This window comes from Triticum urartu, chromosome 1 (assembly GCF_003073215.2).
Source record: "Triticum urartu cultivar G1812 chromosome 1, Tu2.1, whole genome shotgun sequence".
Lineage (NCBI taxonomy): Eukaryota > Viridiplantae > Streptophyta > Magnoliopsida > Poales > Poaceae > Triticum > Triticum urartu.
This window is the reverse complement of record NC_053022.1, coordinates 420,226,709-420,247,788: the sequence shown is the minus strand read 5'-3', so window position 1 is coordinate 420,247,788 and position 21,080 is coordinate 420,226,709. Positions and strand designations below refer to the sequence as shown.

Sequence of the window (21,080 nt, the reverse complement as noted above, 5' to 3'; positions counted from 1 at the left end):
CGGATTAAGGGTGGCCTCATCGGCTAACAACTTAGGAGGGTCCAATTGAGTATGAACAGATGGGTCTTCGGGTGCTTCAGTTTGAGAGGGAGAAGTTGGCATGGCCGGCTCAGGTGCGGGAACTTTTGGGTTTTCTGTCGGCTTAATCACCTTGGCCTTCTTGGATTTGGCTTGACCACTAAGAAAGATTTTATGAGACAGTTAGTATAATAATGCAGTTTTTAAAAAGATGCAGAAGAAAGATGATTGTCCTTACCCAGGGGCAGTCTTGAAAGCCGGAAATTGAGTTTGTGATGAGTCGCCAGAAGAGCGAGAAACCTCCTACAAAGGTAACATAAAGTTAGTGATGCAAGGGAATAGATCCATTAATGGAAGCAAAAGACAGAGATGAAAGAAACCTCGTTCTGGCGTTTTCGAGGAGTTTGTTGTAAATCGGAAGGCGGTTCATCGTCGTCATTAGTCCGGGCCTGACGACGGCTCTCATGTTGCTGCTTTTTCGAAAGAAAATGAGGGTCCAGATAAGCCAAAGGGTGCGAAAACCTTACTTTTCGTGTTACCAGTCGAAGTTTCTGTCTTGGCAAAGGGGCCGAGTCAGAGGAAATAGTTACCTCTTCTTCCACGGCCTGGCTGGCTCCCGTGTCATCCTAGCAATAGTCAGTGTCAATAAGGTAGTTAAAAAACTGGCCAAGGGAGTCAAGGGCTACCTCCGACTCGGAAGCATCATCTAGCTGGAACATGTCAGATGCAGTCTTCTTCTTCTTGGGCTTCTGGGTCGTTCTCCTGGCGGCTATAGCAGTGGTTCTAGCCTTCTTGGCAGCTTCATGGTCATACTTGGCCTTCCAGAAGTCATATTTGGCTTGTAAACAAATAAACAGGTTAAAAGGTCATGCAAGTATTTAAACTACGGAGGAAAACACAAAAAGAGAAAGAGGTCAGGGGTTTTCACCTCTGGTGTTGGGTTAAGTTTGCATAAGGGGTTTAACCCAACCTTACTGCAGTCCTCATATTTGTCGTTCACAAGGATGGTTGACATTGCAACAACATCTTCTTCAGTCAATTGAACAGAGCTATAACGCAGAGAGTCATTTGGGCCTCTGCCATACTCATACATTAACTTGGATCGGCGGCTTAGAGGGATGACCCGCCATGCGACCCAACAACAGATCAGGTCAACTCCAGTTAAGCCATTCCCCAATAAAGCTTGAATCCTTTTAATAGATGGAATAAGCTTCTTGCATTCAGCAGCGGTAAGCTTACCAGGGAGCACAAACTTGGAATCCAGATGCTCCGCACGGTAACCCGGCAGTGGTTTTCATTGGCTGGTGACGTATCCTGGCAGTAGAACCAGGTCTGATTCCAATCTTTGGGATGGCTCGGTAAGACTATTAAGGGAAAGACGGCGCCCTATCGGCGCTGAATTGAGATTCCACCAAGCTCCAAACTAAGGCCGCTGGTGCATTCGTTCTAGCATTTTAGATAAAAGTATTCTCTAAAAAGTTCCACGGTCGGTTCTTCTTGAAGATATACCTCACAAAGAACTTGAAAATTGCAGATATTGGATATAGAGTTGGGTCCAATGTCCTGTGGGCGAAGCTTGAAAAAATGCAGAACGTCTCGGAAGAACTTTGAGCCGGGTGGTGAGAAGCCCCGGTTCGTGTGCTCAGTGAAAATGATAACTTCACCGTCTTTGGGTTGAGGTCGTTCTTCGTCCGGGTCAGGAGCACGATAAGACATAACGTTTTTCTCTGGCAAAAATCCTATGGTGACAAATTCCTTCAAGGTATCTTAAGTAACTGTGGAAGGGACCCAGTTGCAGACTGTTGGCGCTTTGTACGGCATGATGAAAGGACAGACTGAAAAGAAAGTGATGTGTCGGTTCAATTCAATGATGAAATTAGACATTAAATGATGATGGTACAAATAATGGCATCTTAAAATAAGGGCTAATGACATATAAAGGAAAAGTGAGTCGTCATGATAAGCCGCCGTGACTAAAGATATTCGAAGGATGCCAGAAACAGAATTGGCTAAGTGTTGACACAAACAAGTTTACCAAGCTGTCACTATTATTTTGGATCAAATGGCCGTTCCGAAAAGAAAATATTCTAGACCTAAAAATCTAGTACAGATAAGTTCGTGAGTTATAATGAGGCCTCTGTGCAGGAAACAGGGATCTACTAGTATCAAAAATGGACGCAAAACAACTACCGCACGAGTTATGTGTTCCTTTTTGGATCAGAAGAGGCTGCGGAGGTGGAACTACGAAGAAACTATGATGAACTATGAAGAATACACAGAAACCTAGAAACCCTAATGCGGATCTGAGGAGCAGGAAGGTGAACACTTACAGCCACGGATCTTCTGCGGAGGGTCGCCACCGTTCTCTGGATCGATTCAAGTTGATGCAGCGGCCGAGGTCAAGGAAGATGAGGTGCTCTGCGACGACGGCGGAGCTCGAGCGGCAGTAGAGTTGCGAGAGGAAGAAGATGAAGAAAGGGAAGAATGAGGAAAGACCTGGTCGTGCCTATTTATAAGGGATAAGCGAACAGGCAGGCGCGAAAATCGAGGAAGACCCAAATAATGGTTATCTAGCTAAATGGACGCCTCGATTCTTGGAAGACATTTAAGGATAAAGATCTGTTGGAGATGACGTCATATAAGGCTTTCATATTTTCGGAAGATGATGTCATGGCGGGTTACAAAGCTTTTACAGACAAAGGAAGATGGATTTTGTCTAAATGTTGAAGATTGACAAGAACAAGGTTCAAATCAACCTGGGGCCTAATGTTGGGAATATAACTTTCAGGTATGACTGAGGGAGTCCTGGATTAGGGGGCCCTCGGACTGCCGGACTATATACTTTGATCGGGCTGTTGAACTATGAAGATACAAGATTGAAGACTTCGTCCCGTGTCCGGGTGGGACTCTCCTTTGCGTGGAAGGCAAGCTTGGCAATTCTGATATGTAGATCTCCTCCCTTGTAACCGACTCTGTGTAACCCTAGCCTCCTCCGGTGTCTATATAAACCGGAGGGTTTAGTCCATAGGACAACAACAATGATAATCATAGGCTAGCTTCTAGGGTTTAGCCTCTACGATCTCGTGGTAGATCAACTCTTGTAATACTTATATCATCAAGATCAATCAAGCAGGAAGTAGGGTATTACCTCCATCGAGAGGGCCCAAACCTGGGTAAACATTGTGTCCCCCGCCTCCTGTTACCATCCGCCTTAGACGCACAGTTCGGGACCCCCTACCCGAGATCCGCCGGTTTTGACACCGACATTGGTGCTTTCATTGAGAGTTCCACTATGTCGTCACCATAAGGCTTGATGGCTCCTTTGATCATCGGCAACAATGCGATCCAGGGTGAGGTTTTTATCCCCGGACAGATCTTCGTATTCGGCGGCTTTGCACTGCGGGCCAACTCGCTTGGTCATATGGAGCAGATCGAGAGCTATGCCCCTGCCGTCAGGTCAAGTTTGGAAACTTAAACTATACTGCCGACATCCGCGGAGACTTGATCTTCGACGGATTCGAGCCTGTGTCAGGTGCGCCGCATAGCCACGACGAGCATGACTTAGCTCTACCACCGAACAGTGTTCAGGAGATCACACCTGTGGCAACTCCGGCCCTTGATCCGGAGCAGATCGCGCCGTCCAAGGACGGGTGGATGGACCCCTCCACGGAGGCCGCACACTCAGCGGTGACAGAGCCGAATACTGACCTCACCTCCTACAAGACATGTGTTGCCGGATCCTTGGATTCGTCCCCGGCCACGGGCTCCGAACCGCCTACGTCCGTATCTATCGAATCTGATTGGTGCCGATCATGGAGTTTTCCTCCACGGATATCTTTCAGCACTCGCCCTTGGGCGATGTGCTAAATTCATTAAGGTCTCTCTCCTTGTCAAAAGGCCCTTGGCCGAACTATGTCCGACTGGAGTGGGAAGCGGACTACGAAGAAATTTGTTCCCCACCCACCACCCACTTAATAGCCAGTGCCGACGACTTAACCGACATGCTTGATTTCGACTCCGAAGACATCGATGGTATGGACGACGATGCAGGAGAGGAACAGGAACCACCGCCCACAGGGCGCTGGACAGCCACTTCATCACACGATATATACATGGTGGATACACCCAAAGAAAACAATGACGAGGAATGGAAGGAGGCAGCGGAGGATAATCCCCTCGAGAAGCAACCAAAGCAACGACGTAGGCGCCGCTCCAAATCCCGCCTCGGCAAAAACAGCGATAACAGCGCAAGAAAGAATAATAACCCGGACGACTCCAAAGCAAACGAAGACCACATGGACCAAGCGACAGAGCAGGATGAACCAGCAGACGGCGAACATAGTACGGAGCCGCTGTCCGATCACGGCGACACCGAGGGTAAAGCTCATCAACCTGTCTCCGGAGAGGAAAACAGTCCGAACGACGATGCACACATCATCCCGGAAAGGTACTTGGAGCAAGAGGACCTCCACAAAAGTCTTATTGCCACCACGAGGAGTCTGAAGAAGCAAAAGCAAAGGCTTAAGGCCATGCAAAATACACTCAATAGTAGATGGAACAAAGTGCTCGACACTGAAGAAAAGTACGGTGGCAGCCGCACACAAAGAGCTACCCAAAGCGCAAGCTGCTGCCTGAATTCGATGACGAGGCTTTAGAGCCTATACAGCCAAAAATAAAATGGCCGATCAGCCAGATCGACCACCCCGTGGCCGCGATAGGATGGCTAACGATGTCGCACATAAGTCAGCACACGATTTACGTGAGGACTTGCACCAAAAAGCCGGTTTGACCAGGTCCATCTATGGATCTAGGAAGCGCGCTCCGGCACAGAATCAGAACCGAACATTACAACCGTCAGAATGCCATGACACATCCAAATACAGGGGTGTCGCGCACCCCCTATGCTTCACCGATGAGGTTCTGGATCACGAATTTCCAGAAGGATTCAAACCCGTGAACATAGAGGCATATGACGAAACGACAGACCCTGGGGTCTGGATTGAGGACTTTATCCTTCATATCCACATGGCTCGCGGAGATGATCTCCACGCCATCAAATACTTGCCCCTCAAGTTGAAAGGACCAGCTCGGCACTGGCTGAAGAGCCTCCCCGAAAACTCAATTGGAAGTTGGGAAGAGCTTGAGGATGCTTTTAGGGCTAATTTTCAAGGGACCTATGTCCGACCTCTGGATGCAGACGATTTAAGTCATATAATTCAACAGCCCGGAGAGTCAGCCCGAAAGCTTTGGAACAGATTCCTCACTAAGAAGAATCAAATTGTCGACTGGCCAGACGTTGAAGCCTTAGCGGCTTTCAAACACAGTATCCGGGATGAATGGCTCGCCAGACACCTCGGCCAGGAAAAACCAAGGACAATGGCAGCCCTAACAAGCCTTATGACCCGCTTTTGCGCGGGCGAAGATAGTTGGCTGGTCCATAGCGGCACCAGCGACCCAGGCACATCCGAAGTCAGGGATGGCAATGGAAAACCGCGACGCAATAAAAGCAAGCGTCGAAACAATGAAGACAGCCCAGACAACATGGCGGTAAATGCCGGATTCAGGGGCTCTCGACCCGATCAACGAAAAAAGACATTCAAAGGCAGCAGAGATGGACCGTCCAGCCTAAACAAGATTCTAGACAGATTATGTCAGATTCATGGCACCTCCAACAAACCGGCAAATCACACCAACAGAGAATGCTGGGTCTTCAAGCCAGCCGGCAAGCTAAACGCCGAACACAAGGGGAGGGAGACACCAAGTGAAGACGAGGATGAGCCTCGCCAGCAAAACACTAGGGGACAGAAAAAATTCCACCAGAGGTCAAAACAGTGAACATGATTCATGTAACGAAGAGGAGGAGCAAACGCACACTCTGAGACGTATGCTCCGTGGAGCCCGTCACCCCCAAGTTCAACCCCTGGTCGGCCTGCCCGATCACTTTTGATCGCAGGGATCACCCGACTAGTATCCGGCACGGAGGATCGGCTGCCTTGGTACTAGACCCAATAATTGACGAATACCATCTCACCCGAGTCCTTATGGACGGCGGCAGTAGTCTTAATCTGATATATCAGGACACAACCCGCAAAATGGGGATAAACCCGACAAGAATCAGCCAAAGCAATACTACCTTTAAAGGAGTAATACCAGGCCCAGAGGCCCGCTGCACGGGCTCTCTAGTACTAGAGGTTGTATTCGGTTCTCCCGACAACTTCCAAAGTGAAAAGTTAACCTTCGACATCGTTCCATTCCGAAGCGGCTATCAAGCACTACTCGGAAGAATGGCCTTCGCTCGTTTTAATGCAATACCGCATTACGCTTATCGTAAGCTTAAGATGCCAGGTCCACGTGGCATCATCATAGTTAGCGGAAACACAGAGCATTCCTTACGTGCAGAAGAATGTGTGGCGGCTTTAATAGTCGAACACTGAGCGGCCTCTCCAACCAGAATAAATGATCAGTCGCCAAGACCGCGGACACGGCTAGACGAGTCTAGCGCACCACTAGCTGTAACAACTCAGATAAACCTAAGACTGGGTCGATGGATATACCCCCATAGGTGGTGCTAGGGGCTTCCCACATGTAAAAAGAACTATAGTTCGGCTTGACCTTATTTAGATTGAATTTTAATGGTTTATTAAGAATAACCAATTTTTCGCACAAAAACTTTCACCTGGGCTTTTCTCTCTTACAGATGATCATCATGCTACACCCTTCCAGGATATGGCACAATGGAGACACAGGCGCAGACGTGTAGCAGGGCCCCGTTCAAAGGTTTCTTTTTAGATTAAGACCCTGCGTAAACCTTTTTTACTGTCTCTTGTTGCTTCACACCCTCCGGATACTCAACATAACCAAGAGGGATGCTGGCGTTATTGGCATTTCGTCATGTCAGACTAATGCACGTACTTGGAAATTTAGGGCTTATTATCGAGGGCGTTACTTAGCCCAGTATATGTTGTAAAGACCGAATACCTTAGGGAGTGTTCGGCGTCGCGAGTTTGGCCTTATATGCATCAGCTCCGAATCGTGTCTTTGGTCAATAGTTGGATTTGCCCGGCTCCCGTGTTTTGCTACCTTACGTTCCGCTCTATCGGCTAAGGTGGCACCAGGAGAACTACTGCGATTGTGCCCTGGTTCATCTGGATGAGCACCTCAGTAGAGAAAGCCGAAAACTGAATGTCATGATAAAGCGCGAGACTGGTCAACCACTCGAGGACTCAGCGGAATCTTCGTGATTCCTCCGCATTAACGAAGGACCGGTTTCCTGGTCATGTATGTACGCGCACCATATTCGGATAAGCGCGGAAGTACCAGAGGCTATATAGTAGCCCCACTATCAAACTCCTTTGGCTAAGTGAAAGTGTTAAAGCAATATAGTCTGATTGCCTTGTTCGCCGCGCTAACACCTCCTTAATGGACCAAGACATTGGATCAAGTGTGTATACGCGCTTTTCCGAACACCCTCGCATTATATGCGTGGGGGCTGAAGCCGACGACTGCAAACTTTCAGGTTATATACATACATAAACGGCCGCACAGGAGACATCATAATACTTTCAGGCAGAAGTATAAACACAGCCTTTATAATCCAAATAGCATTGTTTTTACAATTGGGATACATGTCACTCAAACATGATACTCTTCGAGCACTCAGCCTCTATTAAACGAGTGCCTTCTAGGACTTCTTCAAAATGGTGCTCGGTCGAGACTTGGCCTACGGCCGGACCCCGGGTTGCAATAGCAGTGGCATCCATCTCTGCCCAATATGTCTTAACACGGGCAAGAGCCATCCGCGCACCCTCTATGCACACCGACCTCTTTACAGCATCGATATGCGGCACAGCACCAAGGAATCGTTGCACTAAACCAAAATAACTATTCGGTCTTGGTCCTTCCAGCCAAAGATGATCCACGACAGACCTCATGGCAAGCCCGAACAACCTATGGAGCTTAGCCCACTCGGCCATTTGCTCATTTAACAGCAGCGGATGCGTTGGAGCACTTCTGCGACCAGAACAACTTTTCCACTTTGTGATCTTTTTTATCTTTGAAAAACTCAGTCGCATCAGCAACACTCGTTGCCAAGTCCAAGTACGCGTCTGCAGCACTCCATAATTGATCCAGAGGGGCATACTTCGGATCTCCAAACTTCGTCCGCAACAAAAAGGGCTTCCCAGCCATGATATCTCCGACTTGACGAAGCTCCTCCTTCGCCGCTCTGATTTTAGAGCGGGTTTCCTTGGCTGCTACCATGGCTTTCTTCAGGTCCGCCGTTCTCGCTTGGCTTTCCTTTTCAAGAAGCTCATACCAGGCGGTGGCATCCTTCAACTCAACAGCCATCTTGGCTATTTTATCTTCGCTCTGGCGATGAGCAGCCCGTTCGGCTCTTAACTCTTTGGTCGCCTTTAGGGCGGACACATCACTTCTCCTGGCTTGTTCCTTGGCTCGGGCAAGCTCCGCCTGAAGGGTCTCCATGGTGGTAGTGCCATCTACAGTCACAACATGTTATAGATACTAGCATAATGCTCCTCTTAATATTTGTTGACCACCGGAGAATACATACCATGTGCCTCGTCAAGCCGCTTGTTCACAAGAACGATGTCGGCATCTGCCGTATCAAGTTGCCGCCTCAGTTCGGCAAACTCACCAGTCCGGCCAGCCACCAGACCCTCAGCCGCCTGCACATGTGAGCAGCATGATCATTACCTGGGACTATGATCCTCTGTTTGCCGCCTCTGGACAGCAACCAGTGTCTCAGGGGCTACTATCTGTATATGGCACACCTAGCGTGTGCGGTACCGTCAAAAAATATATTACTTCCGTACCTCAAAGCCTTTTAGTAGGCTCATAAAAGCTTCATGCAACCCACTTTTGGCTGATGAAATTCTTTCAACCACCGTACCCATTAAAGTACGATGCGCCTCTGAGATAGCCGCTTGCCCCAGAAGATGCATCAGTGCGTCCGGTCGTGCACCGGACAGTCCCGGACTCTTTATGTTGCTCCCCTTAGGAGCCGAATACTCCGGACTTTGGGTGGCCGAAGGGTTACCTTCCGGCCTCGGCAGATCAGGAGAAATCCTCTGTGACGACACCTCGGGGTCGTCCGCCTCATGAGGCAGGGAGACAGGGGGAGGCATTTCGCTCTCCATCATCTCCTAAAGAAGATCCCTCGAAGATGAACTCTGTCAAGAAGGGCTACGATCCGTACTACAAGACATACGTCTCGGTTATTGTTCTCGGAGATGAAGCATGATATATTTACCAAAAGTACTCTGGTCCACTTACAGCTCTGAACACCCCGCAGCCTCTTCCCGTCACAAGGCTACGCCACCGCCGGCGGCAGCAAAATGCAACAGAGGGTGCCACCACAGGGACAGGTGACAGGAGCTGTGGTGAGCGCCCTTCCTTTGCCTCCTCTTGCTTGTACGCCAACATGTGAGAGCTGGGAGGAAGGGGTGGAGGCCATGGAGGTCGTGGGGGAGAGGAACAAGATGCCGCGGGGGAAGAAGAAGAAGCCCCACTCGTTCCTGGAGTTGGTCTTCGCGTCATTTCATTGTATGCCCCTTGTTCTTCTTGCTCGTTGGCTGCTGCTCATCAATGATTTTTCTTTGTTTTCATGCTGATTGGTCCGCTGTTACCGGATTCTTGTGCTTTTGGTCGATCCCCTGGTCGGTGCGTTCGTTGATATGTGCCTGCGCATCGTTTGGTAGCAGCCTGGTGTGTCTCCCTTCGTGGATCTGCAGGTCAACCCTTTTTATCCTCCTCGTTTCCACTCCTCTTCGTTTCCAGGGCTAGGTCCACTGTTGAATGGTGATATGATTGGTATGCAGTTTGGCCAATGAGGACCTTTTGTTTCTTGTCTTTTTTCTGGTAAAGGGAGTATTATTCTCTTTGCTTTTTTAGTGGAATGTGCCTCTATGCCTTTTGTTCCTTGCCTAGATCCTGGTAGGACCTGCAATTGTCGTTTCTTTGTGCATGGAATGCTGGTGGTTTTGTTCCGTTGTGCATGAAAGGTTGGCTTGTTTGGAATTAGTGGGCTAGCTAGGTTCCAAGAGGGATGTTTGTTTATATTGATTAGTCAGATTGACCCCAAATCTCCAGGATGGACGTGAAGGTAATCGCTTGGCTATGAGTGTTTTTGGTTTCAAAGTGTTTTGTGAATCAAGGCCGAATGCAATTGCAAAAATTGGGCTGCAGAGATGCTTATCCATGGTGGTCTATCTATGAAAATAAGTGTAAATATGTATTTTTTTCCTTCACATATACCTAACTTATGATCTTTAGATTTTCCACTAATAAGTTAGCAAAAATGTACAAAAGAGTACAGAGTTTGGGCTAGACTAACAGATACAATGAGATGGAAGGAGGTTTACATGGTAATATAAAAAGAAAGGGAGGAAGAGTTACAAAAAGTGGTCAACCACAAGATAAGAGAGTATATGTGATGTTCTGTAATTAACTCTAAAAGAAACCAAATAAAGATCCTTCTTAAACGCAACCTTAAAAGAAACCAAATAAAGATCCTTCTTAAACGCAACCTTCCAATGGGCAATGCCGCAATGGGACGTATCTTTTTTTAACACACTTCAAACGCGGATGATCATACATACACACAAACACTCACCCATATGAATGCACGCGTGTACACCATACCCCTATGAGCACCTTCGAGAGAATGAACTGACACATTATCTTGAGATTGACAAAGTCGTCACCGACTCCTTCATAGTCCTCGGGAACGTCTCCTCTGAACGCACATCGATGAAAGGCCTGAAATAGATCCAGAAAAATGCGAGCACCAGTGTCAACTCTAGGACTTGAACTTTGTTGTGCTGGGGATTTGGGGGGCCAGACTGTTTCAGATAGTTGAATTTTGGGAAGTCTCATGGGCGTTCGTTTGATATCCGAACACCCTCGGGCATATGAGGGAGAATTGAGTTTTGACCTTGGAGACAACCTTAATCATTTGTTTGATTCATTTATATACATTCTAGCCCGTAGCAACGCACGGGCGACTCACATTGTACCAAGCAAATAAAGTTAAAGACAACAGTCCTCACATTGTATGGAAATATCTTAAACCCATCAAGTAGATCTAAGTTTGTAACAGATAATTAGTTGGATTATTGCACTCTACATACAACTTTCTATTAGATTTCTTATGAACTTACATCGCAAACTGAATGGATTTCAATTACTTTTCAATTGTTACGGGATATTGTTTTTATACATGCAAAATTTGACATGCATTACGTTTATATATACAACCGTAAAAATATATTCATGGCACAACCCATAGCAACGCACGGGCATTCTACTAGTTATACTGTAGCGACCTAGCTACTGTAGTGCCCTTTTTTTTAGTTTTTTTCATTATTTTTTTGCAAAAAAATACATCGAAAATGATATTTCATAGAGTATGAACATTTTTAGAAAAAATTGTGAACATTTTTTTCAAAAATGAATGGTTTTGAAAAAATTAAAATTCAAACATTTTTAACACATGAACATATATTAAAAAATATGAACATTTTTGAAAAGTTTTTTAAAGATTGAAAATGAATTTAAAAACTGAATATTTTTAAAATTTGCGAAAATTTTATAAAAACATGAAAAAAATAAAGATTGAAAATGAGAACATTTTTTAACACATGAACATATTTTTAAAAAGGTGAACATTTAAAAAAATTAATTGCAAAGGTGAATGTTTTCTAAAAATTTGCGACCATTTTTTTAAGTGAACATTGTATCAAATTTGTGGGCGTTAATCGCATAGAATACCATACTTTGTCAGACCAAATACAACTATGGAAAGAGAGGATTTCATAGTATAAAATATGCACTTTTATATTTCTTTTATCCCCATGCATACCATTATTTCCGGTGACTATGGATTGATGTATTATCATTAGTCTTCTAATCACTTGTTATTAACATTCCACAAAAAATCACTTGTTATTAACATGAAACCGTATTTTCGCTAAAAGTGTTTAGTGGAAACGATGTGCGTGAAAGTGGCCATAGCTCTCATATCTAGTGGGCGCACAAAGCCCAAAATCATATGGGAAAAGAACTGCCACAATGTAAATTTTCTCATGCTAATTGGTGTGGATACTACAATGAGTTCAAGAATAAAGTACGCGCGCAGAAGAAAATACTTAGAACCTGGTTTTGTAGACACCCGTGTTGGGAGCCTACTCGCTTTGATCTGGCCTGACCACGCTAGCAGGCGTGAATGATGTGAACTGTTGTTTGATGCTATGAAATGGAGGGGGGGGGGACCCCTCTCTTTCCAAAAACATTGGTGAAATACCCGTTTTAATTTTATGTCTGGTAAAAAGACATGGTCATATTTTAGTCCAACTTCGATAGTAGCATGAACGCACGTATTGACACACAGGGGCGAAGACAGGACAAGGGCATGAAAAATGCTACACTACTCGACCTACGTGTTAACTCTATCCCTTGATTTCAGCATGACCCTCACTTGTGATTTTAACCCCGTGCCTGATAGTGACCCAGATTGTGACGTCGAAATCCTTTGATATCTCTAATCCTAATGTCTCACTTGATAGGTCGCGTTCCGGATTTTATTTTCGTCCTACCTCACCCGGTCTTTTTTGGTACTTCTTTGGTACTTCCTCCCACCTCCCTCTTAGCCGCGAAAAACCAAAGAAAACTCCGTCGAGTCCCCCACCCGCCCCCACACGCCTAACCTCCCGTAGAACCCATTTGTCACGAACGAAAACAAACCGGCGAAGATTAAGCAACGAAAAAAAATCGCTGACCAAACTCCCGCACCCTCGAGCGAGAAACAGTCGCCCGACTCTCTGCCCTCGTTCGCCCCTTCGTCCCTTCGCTGCCGCCCTCCAGATCCCTTCGCCTCCGCCCGACGCCGCCAGCCCCCGACCTCCTCCCCAGCTCCTGGCGCGCCCGCCCCCCACATCTCCTCCCCCGATTCGGTGGTCGCCCTGCCCCCACCTTCTCCCTCACTCCCGGCGCCGCCCGACCCCCAACCTCCCTGGATCCCGGCCGCCCCGCCCCCACCTCCTCCCTCGCACCCGCTCGCCCATGCCGCCTATCCGCGCCCCTCCCACACACTCCCGACCTCCTCCCGGCGTGCCACCGCCCCTGCTCCTCCCTCCTCTAGGAGGACGCGCCGCCGCCCCGTTCTTCCTTCCTCCTATCGGTGGGTCAGGTCCCTCAACGTCGCGGCGTCGGAGGCGGACGCAAGGCCGGTGCTGATGCCGGGGGGCAACAAGGCCCCGATGGCTGCGTGGAAACCTTCTCCCAAGCCGATGTGGAAGGCGCCAGAGAAGCCTCCGGCCGCTGACCCGGCCAAAGAGGATGAGTTGCAGGGCGCGAAGAAGGACGCGGGGGCCGCCACTGCTGTTGGCGACGACGGCGCTAGGAAGGGGAACTCGTCCCCATTGCCTCCGCCGAGGAAGCTGCAAGATGCGCCGGCGGTGAACCTCAACGCGTCCTGCTCCTCGGAGGCCTCCGTGGAGTCGCTCCGCGGCCAGGCCCCAGGCGGAAGGACCGAGAGGGGCTGGTCCCGGCCGACCGCGCCCAAGCGTGGGAAGGCTGTGTCTAAGGTGGTGGAGAAGCACGCCGATGTCGCGGAGGTTGCCGCTCCAGTGACGCCGGAGGCCGTCCGAGGGAGGAGCCGGTGCGCCTGGGTGACTCCGACCACCGGTGAGTTCTTGCTTCCTGAATCCTGATGGTTTGCTTATCTAATCATTTATGCAGTATGCTTGCAATTTGTGCTTGTTCAGAACTGTCAGCTACTTATAAACACTAGAATTTTCAGTGTCCAATCATGTGTTGCAATTTCTGTCATCTTTTATATTTTAGCATGATTAGTCACTTACCTATTTCCTCTGATTTAGTTGGAGATGCTGCTGCTATTTGTTCAGATTGGGGGAGGCTAGAGAGGCTTGCTTCATGTTGTGTTTGCTACGTCAGAGAGCAGTGAGAACTGAGATTTGGGTGGGGGTGGAGGTAGCAGGGAGAGGATGTTTACTCGATGGAAGAGTGCAGGGTATGTTGCTTGCTACTGCTACTATGTGTGTTATTGTGTTGTTTTGTAGTATTTCTGAACTGTTAGAGATATTGTCGCAGTGAGATTTTGTTCCCAATATGGATATATGGTCTTTTCCAGTGCATGGCAAAACTAACTAATGATTGGGTGGTAACCTCATGATTGGGTGGTGCATGCAGGGCACGCCTCCGAGCTAGCCGATGCCTACTATATCCAGTGTTCTGCTGCATCCGGTGCCACCTCAAAGAACACCTTCTTCTAGCTGGGCATTGAACGCCTCAGGGACGACGAGGTGCAGCAACTGGGGTGGAAGCAGTTCAACTACATGATGAAGAATTGAGTGAAGGGGTTAAGACGGTTGCGTTGTGCATGCGCTGCTTGCTTGCCGGTGAGTGTCACCATTGTGACTAGGTGTTCTTTGTTGCCCATGCCCTCTGTAGTTTAAGGTGTTTGTTCTTTTAGCAGCCCATAAAATACTGCAATGTAAACGATTGTCTTCTCTATGTCTATAGCATGCACTAGAAGTATAGAACTAATGGCAGTGTTTTGTCTATACAATATATTAGTATATCATATATGTTTTTGTTTCTAAGTGTATTATAAATTAGTATAGACTATCTATCATCCTTTCATTCAGTCTTTGCAAAGAAGCTCAGTTGCCTTCCGTATGGTTTTATCAACAGTTCTTTTGTGCAGTTGACACAATGGTATGCTGTTTGTGTATAGTTTTATCCACCATTTATAGGGAATACATATATTTCTTAGGTTCCGTTGCTGCAAATGTTAAAAAACTTAAATACAGTGAATGAATGTATTTTTAGATGGAAAACACCATTTCCAGTAATAGTTGGACAACCTCAAAAGAATTGCTCGTGTAACATGTTTCCAAGTAGCAGACTGCATAATCTTTCAAATTATAGACAATGCTATATAAGAAACACTGACCTAGGAGTTTTTTTACGGTGCACTGATCTAGGAGTTAGTATAGTACTTTGTATTTCCTTCTGAGCCGGTGCTTAAAAGCTACTCCCTCTGTCCCATAATGTAAGACGTTTTTTGACACTAAGTGTCAAAAAACGTCTTACATTATGGGACGGAGGGAGTAATACGCACCTGGGATTGGTTAGGACACTGTTACCAGATACGTTTTCAATTTCAGTCCATGGTGGAGATTTAGTGGAGCTGGAGAAAGTGAGCATGTAATGATATAATCAGTACAATGGCACAGAGCCAAATCAGAACTCATGAAAGTGGACATTTCTCAGTTATGATTGATCACAGTACGTTAGAAAATACTCCCTCCGTTCCTAAATATAAGTCTTTGTAGAGATTCCACTATGAACCACATGCATTTTAGAATGTAGATTCACTCATTTTGCTCCGTATGTAGTCCAAATTGCATGAGAAAATGTTTTGGCTTTTGGAGGCAATTTCATCTTATTCTTTAGTTATTTAGTCAAAATTATCACAAGACATGATCCTAATTGTTTTCAGATCTATATCTTTGTTCAATATGCCCTCGCTGAAATTCTGAACAAGCTAAGGTGCTAAGCTCGTGGTGTAATTCTTATGGTGGAGGGAATCATAATTGATATTGGGACAAAGTCCGGCGTGGCGGCTATGCACGTACAAGTATAACTACATCGTCTGCCTTCACTGAGTTCCAAAAGAAATTCGTCAAAATCAAATATCGCGACACTCTATTTAGGCTAAATAGAAGTGCCTTCAGTTTACGAGATCTCAGAAATTTTGAGAATAGTAGCACATGATCTGCAATTGTGTCTTTGCAAGTTTTACTGATTTAGTGTTTTTTTTGTTGCAAGGTCCTAAAACAGTTTACCATTTTGATCCCTAGATTTTCTTACTAATTGTAGATTGTTGAAATTTCTTGCAAATAAATAGACAATATGTTTGGAGTTTATCTGAGTGCCTAGCATGGTGCAACAGTTATATTTCTCATCAACGATGTTGAAAGAGCTATAACTTATATCGATCTCTGATTCAAATTCGTTTTTTCTAGGGAGGGCATTGCAACTATTCATGGTGAGCACCATATAAGTAATTTAGTCTATATTAATTAGTTTCCACTAGAAACAAGTTGTGGTCATGGTGTGCTATCTATCCCAAGTCCTCTTTCTGGCCACGGTAGCCAAATCATATAAGTTATTTCTGTATGATCTGACATAAGCATTACTGTTTGCAAGTAACCTTCCATATCGAAATTAACTTCTGTATGATCTGACCTGTTGAGCTCATCACAAAGACCATAAAATCGGCTCTATCCCTGATGTCCGATAAAAAAGGGGAACTATAGCCTCAGATCGAAAAAGTTTCTTTTCTTTTGTGATTTTGCAGCGGGACTTGTGCAGTTGGTAGATAGCATTTGCCTTCCGAAAATTTTCCTTGAGACCATGAGAGTTTGAAGAAAAAATGATTAATTATTAATGTTGTTATATTTATGCAAGTTGAATGCTATTAAAAATTTCTTATTTCCCTTATCGGGAATGAATTGTGATTTATACTAGCTGTTAGACAAATATTTGAACACAGTGTGCATGATAGTTCTTTTTAGAATACGTAAAAAACTTTGTGTCCCGATGAACTCACAGAAAAAGAGATTTGAAATTATGTCCAAGCCTAAAGAAGGGCCACGTCTAAAATAGAACACCACACCCCTTTTTAAAATTACTGACGGGTTGATGTTGTTGCATGTCGTGGCGGGGATGGCCGTGTAGCAGCCGTATGCGCACTGCTTGTGCTGGGCGCTGATCTGGAGGCCCCTGATCGGAAGGGACGCCACTGGAGTTGCTGTGGGAGATGGTAGCGGTACACCCAGTGGCAAGGCACCATATGACAGACAATTGTGGTCTGCATTTTTTTAACCAAAATACTGAACATGTTCTGATTTTACCAGAATACTGATGTGGACATTCAAGCTGCAATAGTGGAGCTGCATGTGCTGCTATAGATTGGTCCTTGCAGCTTATGAAGGCATCAACTATTGGCGGCACAAAATTGTGGAGCTTAAGATTCCCCACCCTTATTTCTGAAGGAAAGCTAAAGTTCGGGGTGCTAATCTCCGAGGATTTTCTCAATGGTGAACATTTTTCTTTTGTTTCTCTTGTTCTAATCTATACCTCAAGATGCAATAGTTCTTATTGTACTGCTTGGATTGCTCTCTCATTGTAATCAATACTGTTAATTAATATATAATAATCATATATTTTTCATGCACGAGGGTTTATTTAACACTAACAAGCAATTCAAGTTTTTATATGGTAATATGGTGATAGGTTGGAATGTTTGATCACCCAGGAATGTGGATTATTATCGCAGGATATTTTTCCTCTTGATGGTGCTTCCACTGAATGTTATGCACCCCTGTACAACCATATATCTAAGTTTGCATGTTCATTCAGAAGATTATATTGACTATTCAATTCAGGGTTCAACCTTTGAATAACACAGTTCTGGCTCAGTAGTTTGAGATTCTATTGTGCAACTGGATCTTGATAGACATCTAGACCTATAGCTGTGTTTTATTTTCGTTATCCCTTTTAGAAACTTACACGCTAAGTTGGTGGATTAAACCGATGTTCTAATTAAATGATAAATGAGTATAAGGATTTTCTTTTTTTACTGCTATATGACAAAATGAATGAACATGTGATCGCTATCCAGATTAGTCAGGCCATCTTGCAAATAACTATGGGATACATTACTGAAATTTTCTTAGGATGGCCAAATAGACATGCATTCTTTGCTAGGTTAAGTTTTGTTATTCTTTGTACTTATTTGCTCAATCTTTGTAGTGAAATAGTGCAAGATGAGGAACTGGCTCAACTTCAGAGTTTCAGTTAAGTGCACAGTTAAAGAAAAATTATAACAACTCGGATGCAGCTCAGAGGTCAAATATCATGATGCAGAGTAGGCACTAAACCTAATGTATCTACTTGATTTTGTTGTTGCAGATTAAATGGTTATCTTATCTGTACACAGCTGATTAGGCAGTATAGCAGTACCCGCACGTTTAATAGTTGTTAAATAGTTTTTGTGCATAGTTGAACTGTGTATTGAGATGGGAAGCCAAGTTGTTTAATTTGTAGATTCCACTTGTCAGACTGGTGGCATTCCTTAATTTCTGATCCCTGGTTATGATTTGATTCTTATTTATATTGTCCTATGGAAAGAGCATTAGGATAGGACAAGCAAACAAGCCTTTCAACATTCATGGTGTATATTTTGTTTCACCGAGCCGTGTTGCTTATGATTTTGAATTCGAACGGATCTGCTTCTGTTCACTAAAGAAATAAATGCATGGATAGAGAAGGTATGCTCTAAGCTGTTTTCCCTTAGTTTAAAGGAAGGATTAGTAGTACATGTAACTGTCTTTTCTTTTCTTGGTATTCAAACAAGAACAAATCACTGTTGATGTTTAGACTCTCCAGAATCTCGTAAATTTTATTCTTCCTCTTAAACTTCTGATACAAAATTGGAGTTGTAAATTATTTATTCTGGCACAACCAACTGCTTCTTCTTCTGCCTAGCTTGCTTTTGATGAAGTATTCCTGGTGACCTGGTCAATAGACTACACTTGCCTATTCCAAGCACATACATGCCTAAGGATGTCCTGTAAGAAAACCTTTAACGAAATCACTTTGGTTTGTAAATGTCCTTGAGGATTGAATTAATAGAAACTAGCAATTCTTCTGCCTAAACTGATTCCTGCAAATTTTCTTGCCAAACTACTACATGGTAATACTCCCTCCATTCCATATTCTAATGCACATAGTTTTTTGCCTAGATTCCGAAATGTAGTGCGCATAAGCTGCTTTGGACTAAAGTAGCCCTGGACTGTTCACAGGAACGCAGCAGCAGACACCCACGTGCTGTGACAGAGCGAGCAGCTGGAGGGCAATTCCTATCCAAATGAGAATGTCAGCTCACGCATTGGTATAAACGCTACACACAAAGGCGCATTATAAAGTGGAACAGTGGGAGTACTAAATTCATATGTAATACTAAATTCCTACAGGTCATAAATTGGATTTTTCAACAATAAGTACCTAAGTCTATGTTATGTTTAAGTTAAAAAACAATGTCGATGTGAGCCATACATACACCGAATAATAAAGCGGTTAGTACTTAACTTGACCGTCATGTCCTATGTGCCTTAGGGGTAAGTTTTCATCTCCACCATTGACCCGCTTAAGGTGGCTATACTGAAGCAGACCCCATATAATTATGAATGGTTTATGAAGTTGAAGGATGAAACTTGAATGAACACAATGTTGAGGTTTGTAAAGTGAAGCCTAAGACAAGTTTGAGGGGGTAATATGGACTTCTCTCAAACTATATTACCAGAGGACAATGAGGGCCTTGGAAGACAATGACAGCGATGAGTTTCTCCCGGTTCTGTTTTGTTGTAGGTGAAGTTCTTAATTATAATTATCAATGTGTTTGTTTTTCCTAAGGATGCAGTGACATGCAAGGTGAGGCAAATTGAAGCCAAAACAGCAGGACGGTCGGAAGTGTGCCATTTTTTCTATATAGGTTAGTGATTCTATCCTTTTTGTATTTTTACATTGCTAGGTACAGTAGTTTATATGAAATGATTTGTTAGGGAATCTTCAGGGAATCAAGCGGTAGCACCGGATGCTGACATGCATGGAAGGTAGGAGTGATGGGGTATATGTATTTGTAGCAATTCACCATCGCCCATAAATAAATCATCTTTGCCCCGCTTCCTCTGTCCATCCGTCAACTCAAATTGCTTTGGTTCACAAGTTTGTTTCATCGTACATCTAGGTACACTAGAACAGAGAGACTACTTTCCTTGAATGGCTCATGCGAGTAAACTGACAATAGTGTTCATCCAAGATGCAGTTGTATATGTATCTTCATAGAGATGTAGATGCGTAGGTAGTTCAATAGTGCACATGTTTATCGACAGGGATGTAGATGTAGTATACAACCGAGGTTACATTGACAAGTTAGTCCATTATGCTCCCAGGAAAAATAAAATATGGTATATAGTTTCACTCTATTATATTGTAAATATGAAAAAACAATTGTCTCTGTTGCAGCACATGACGAGGTGGGGTCTTACAGCGGGAAATCGAGAGCGAAGGGGAGAGTCCAATAGGAAAAGTGAAGGGTGCGTCATGGGGTGGAGTGGAGTTTTTCTATTGGGTTGGAATGACAACTTTGCTTGATAGCTGCCTGGGATAGACAGTAACATCTCATCATGCAACATGGTAAGTAAGGTCTTTTGTCCATTGTTTGTCATGGTTTATTGTTGTTTCTAATAGCTACCATTTGTAGATTTATCTTCCATGTGAATCCATCGGTCGATACATCTTGTACGTTATCCACAAAGGCACATCGATTATCTATTTTGGACCCTATTCATACAACACAACCGTTGGAGATGGAAAATCCGAGGCACTTAGTGAAATCAAAAGGTTTTGTGAGAGAATTCAAAGAAGCACTCAAAATAAAGCTATCAGGATAGCATTCTGATATATCAAAATGGCAACGTTTATTTCCTAATGGTATTCCAATGAGCGTAGGTGGGTAATTAATTCATAATACAACCATTTATTTTTCTTGTCATCATATTTAATATAATAATAATTTTTCCATTTTATGCTTTTGTCGAATGGTAAAGACTTGGCGAAGCCGGTTTGCACAGCGAGTATTTTCCGTTACACATGTGCTTAGACCTTCCACGTGAAACATATACTTTTGCATGATGGGTATGAGTTGAGGAAGCAACTTTTTATTATACTTTCTCAAACATCATGCAAATGAAGCTAAAGACAACTTTCATAATATTGTGCGAGAATTTCTTAAGCGCATCAAGTAGATCTCAATAGTTTGTAATATATTTTGAGTTGGATCATCACTTCATATATATTCATTGTTAGTTTGCCATTTTGTTATTAGTTTATATTACAAGTGAAGTGGACTTCAATTATTATGCAATTGTGACCGTGTTATATTATCCTAGCTG

General features: G+C 44.5%; 1 protein-coding gene across 1 annotated transcript; it reads left to right on the top strand.

Annotated features, from left to right (window-relative positions):
- Positions 1-12,764: 12,764 nt before the first annotated feature.
- On the top strand, positions 12,765-14,564 carry LOC125515626. The gene is made up of 3 exons (XM_048681140.1): positions 12,765-13,719; positions 13,914-14,065; positions 14,245-14,564. The coding sequence occupies exons 1-2, from the start codon at positions 13,269-13,271 to the stop codon at positions 13,997-13,999; spliced, it is 537 nt and encodes a 178-aa protein (XP_048537097.1). The 5' UTR covers positions 12,765-13,268; the 3' UTR covers positions 14,000-14,065; positions 14,245-14,564.
- The last annotated feature ends 6,516 nt before the right edge of the window (positions 14,565-21,080 follow it).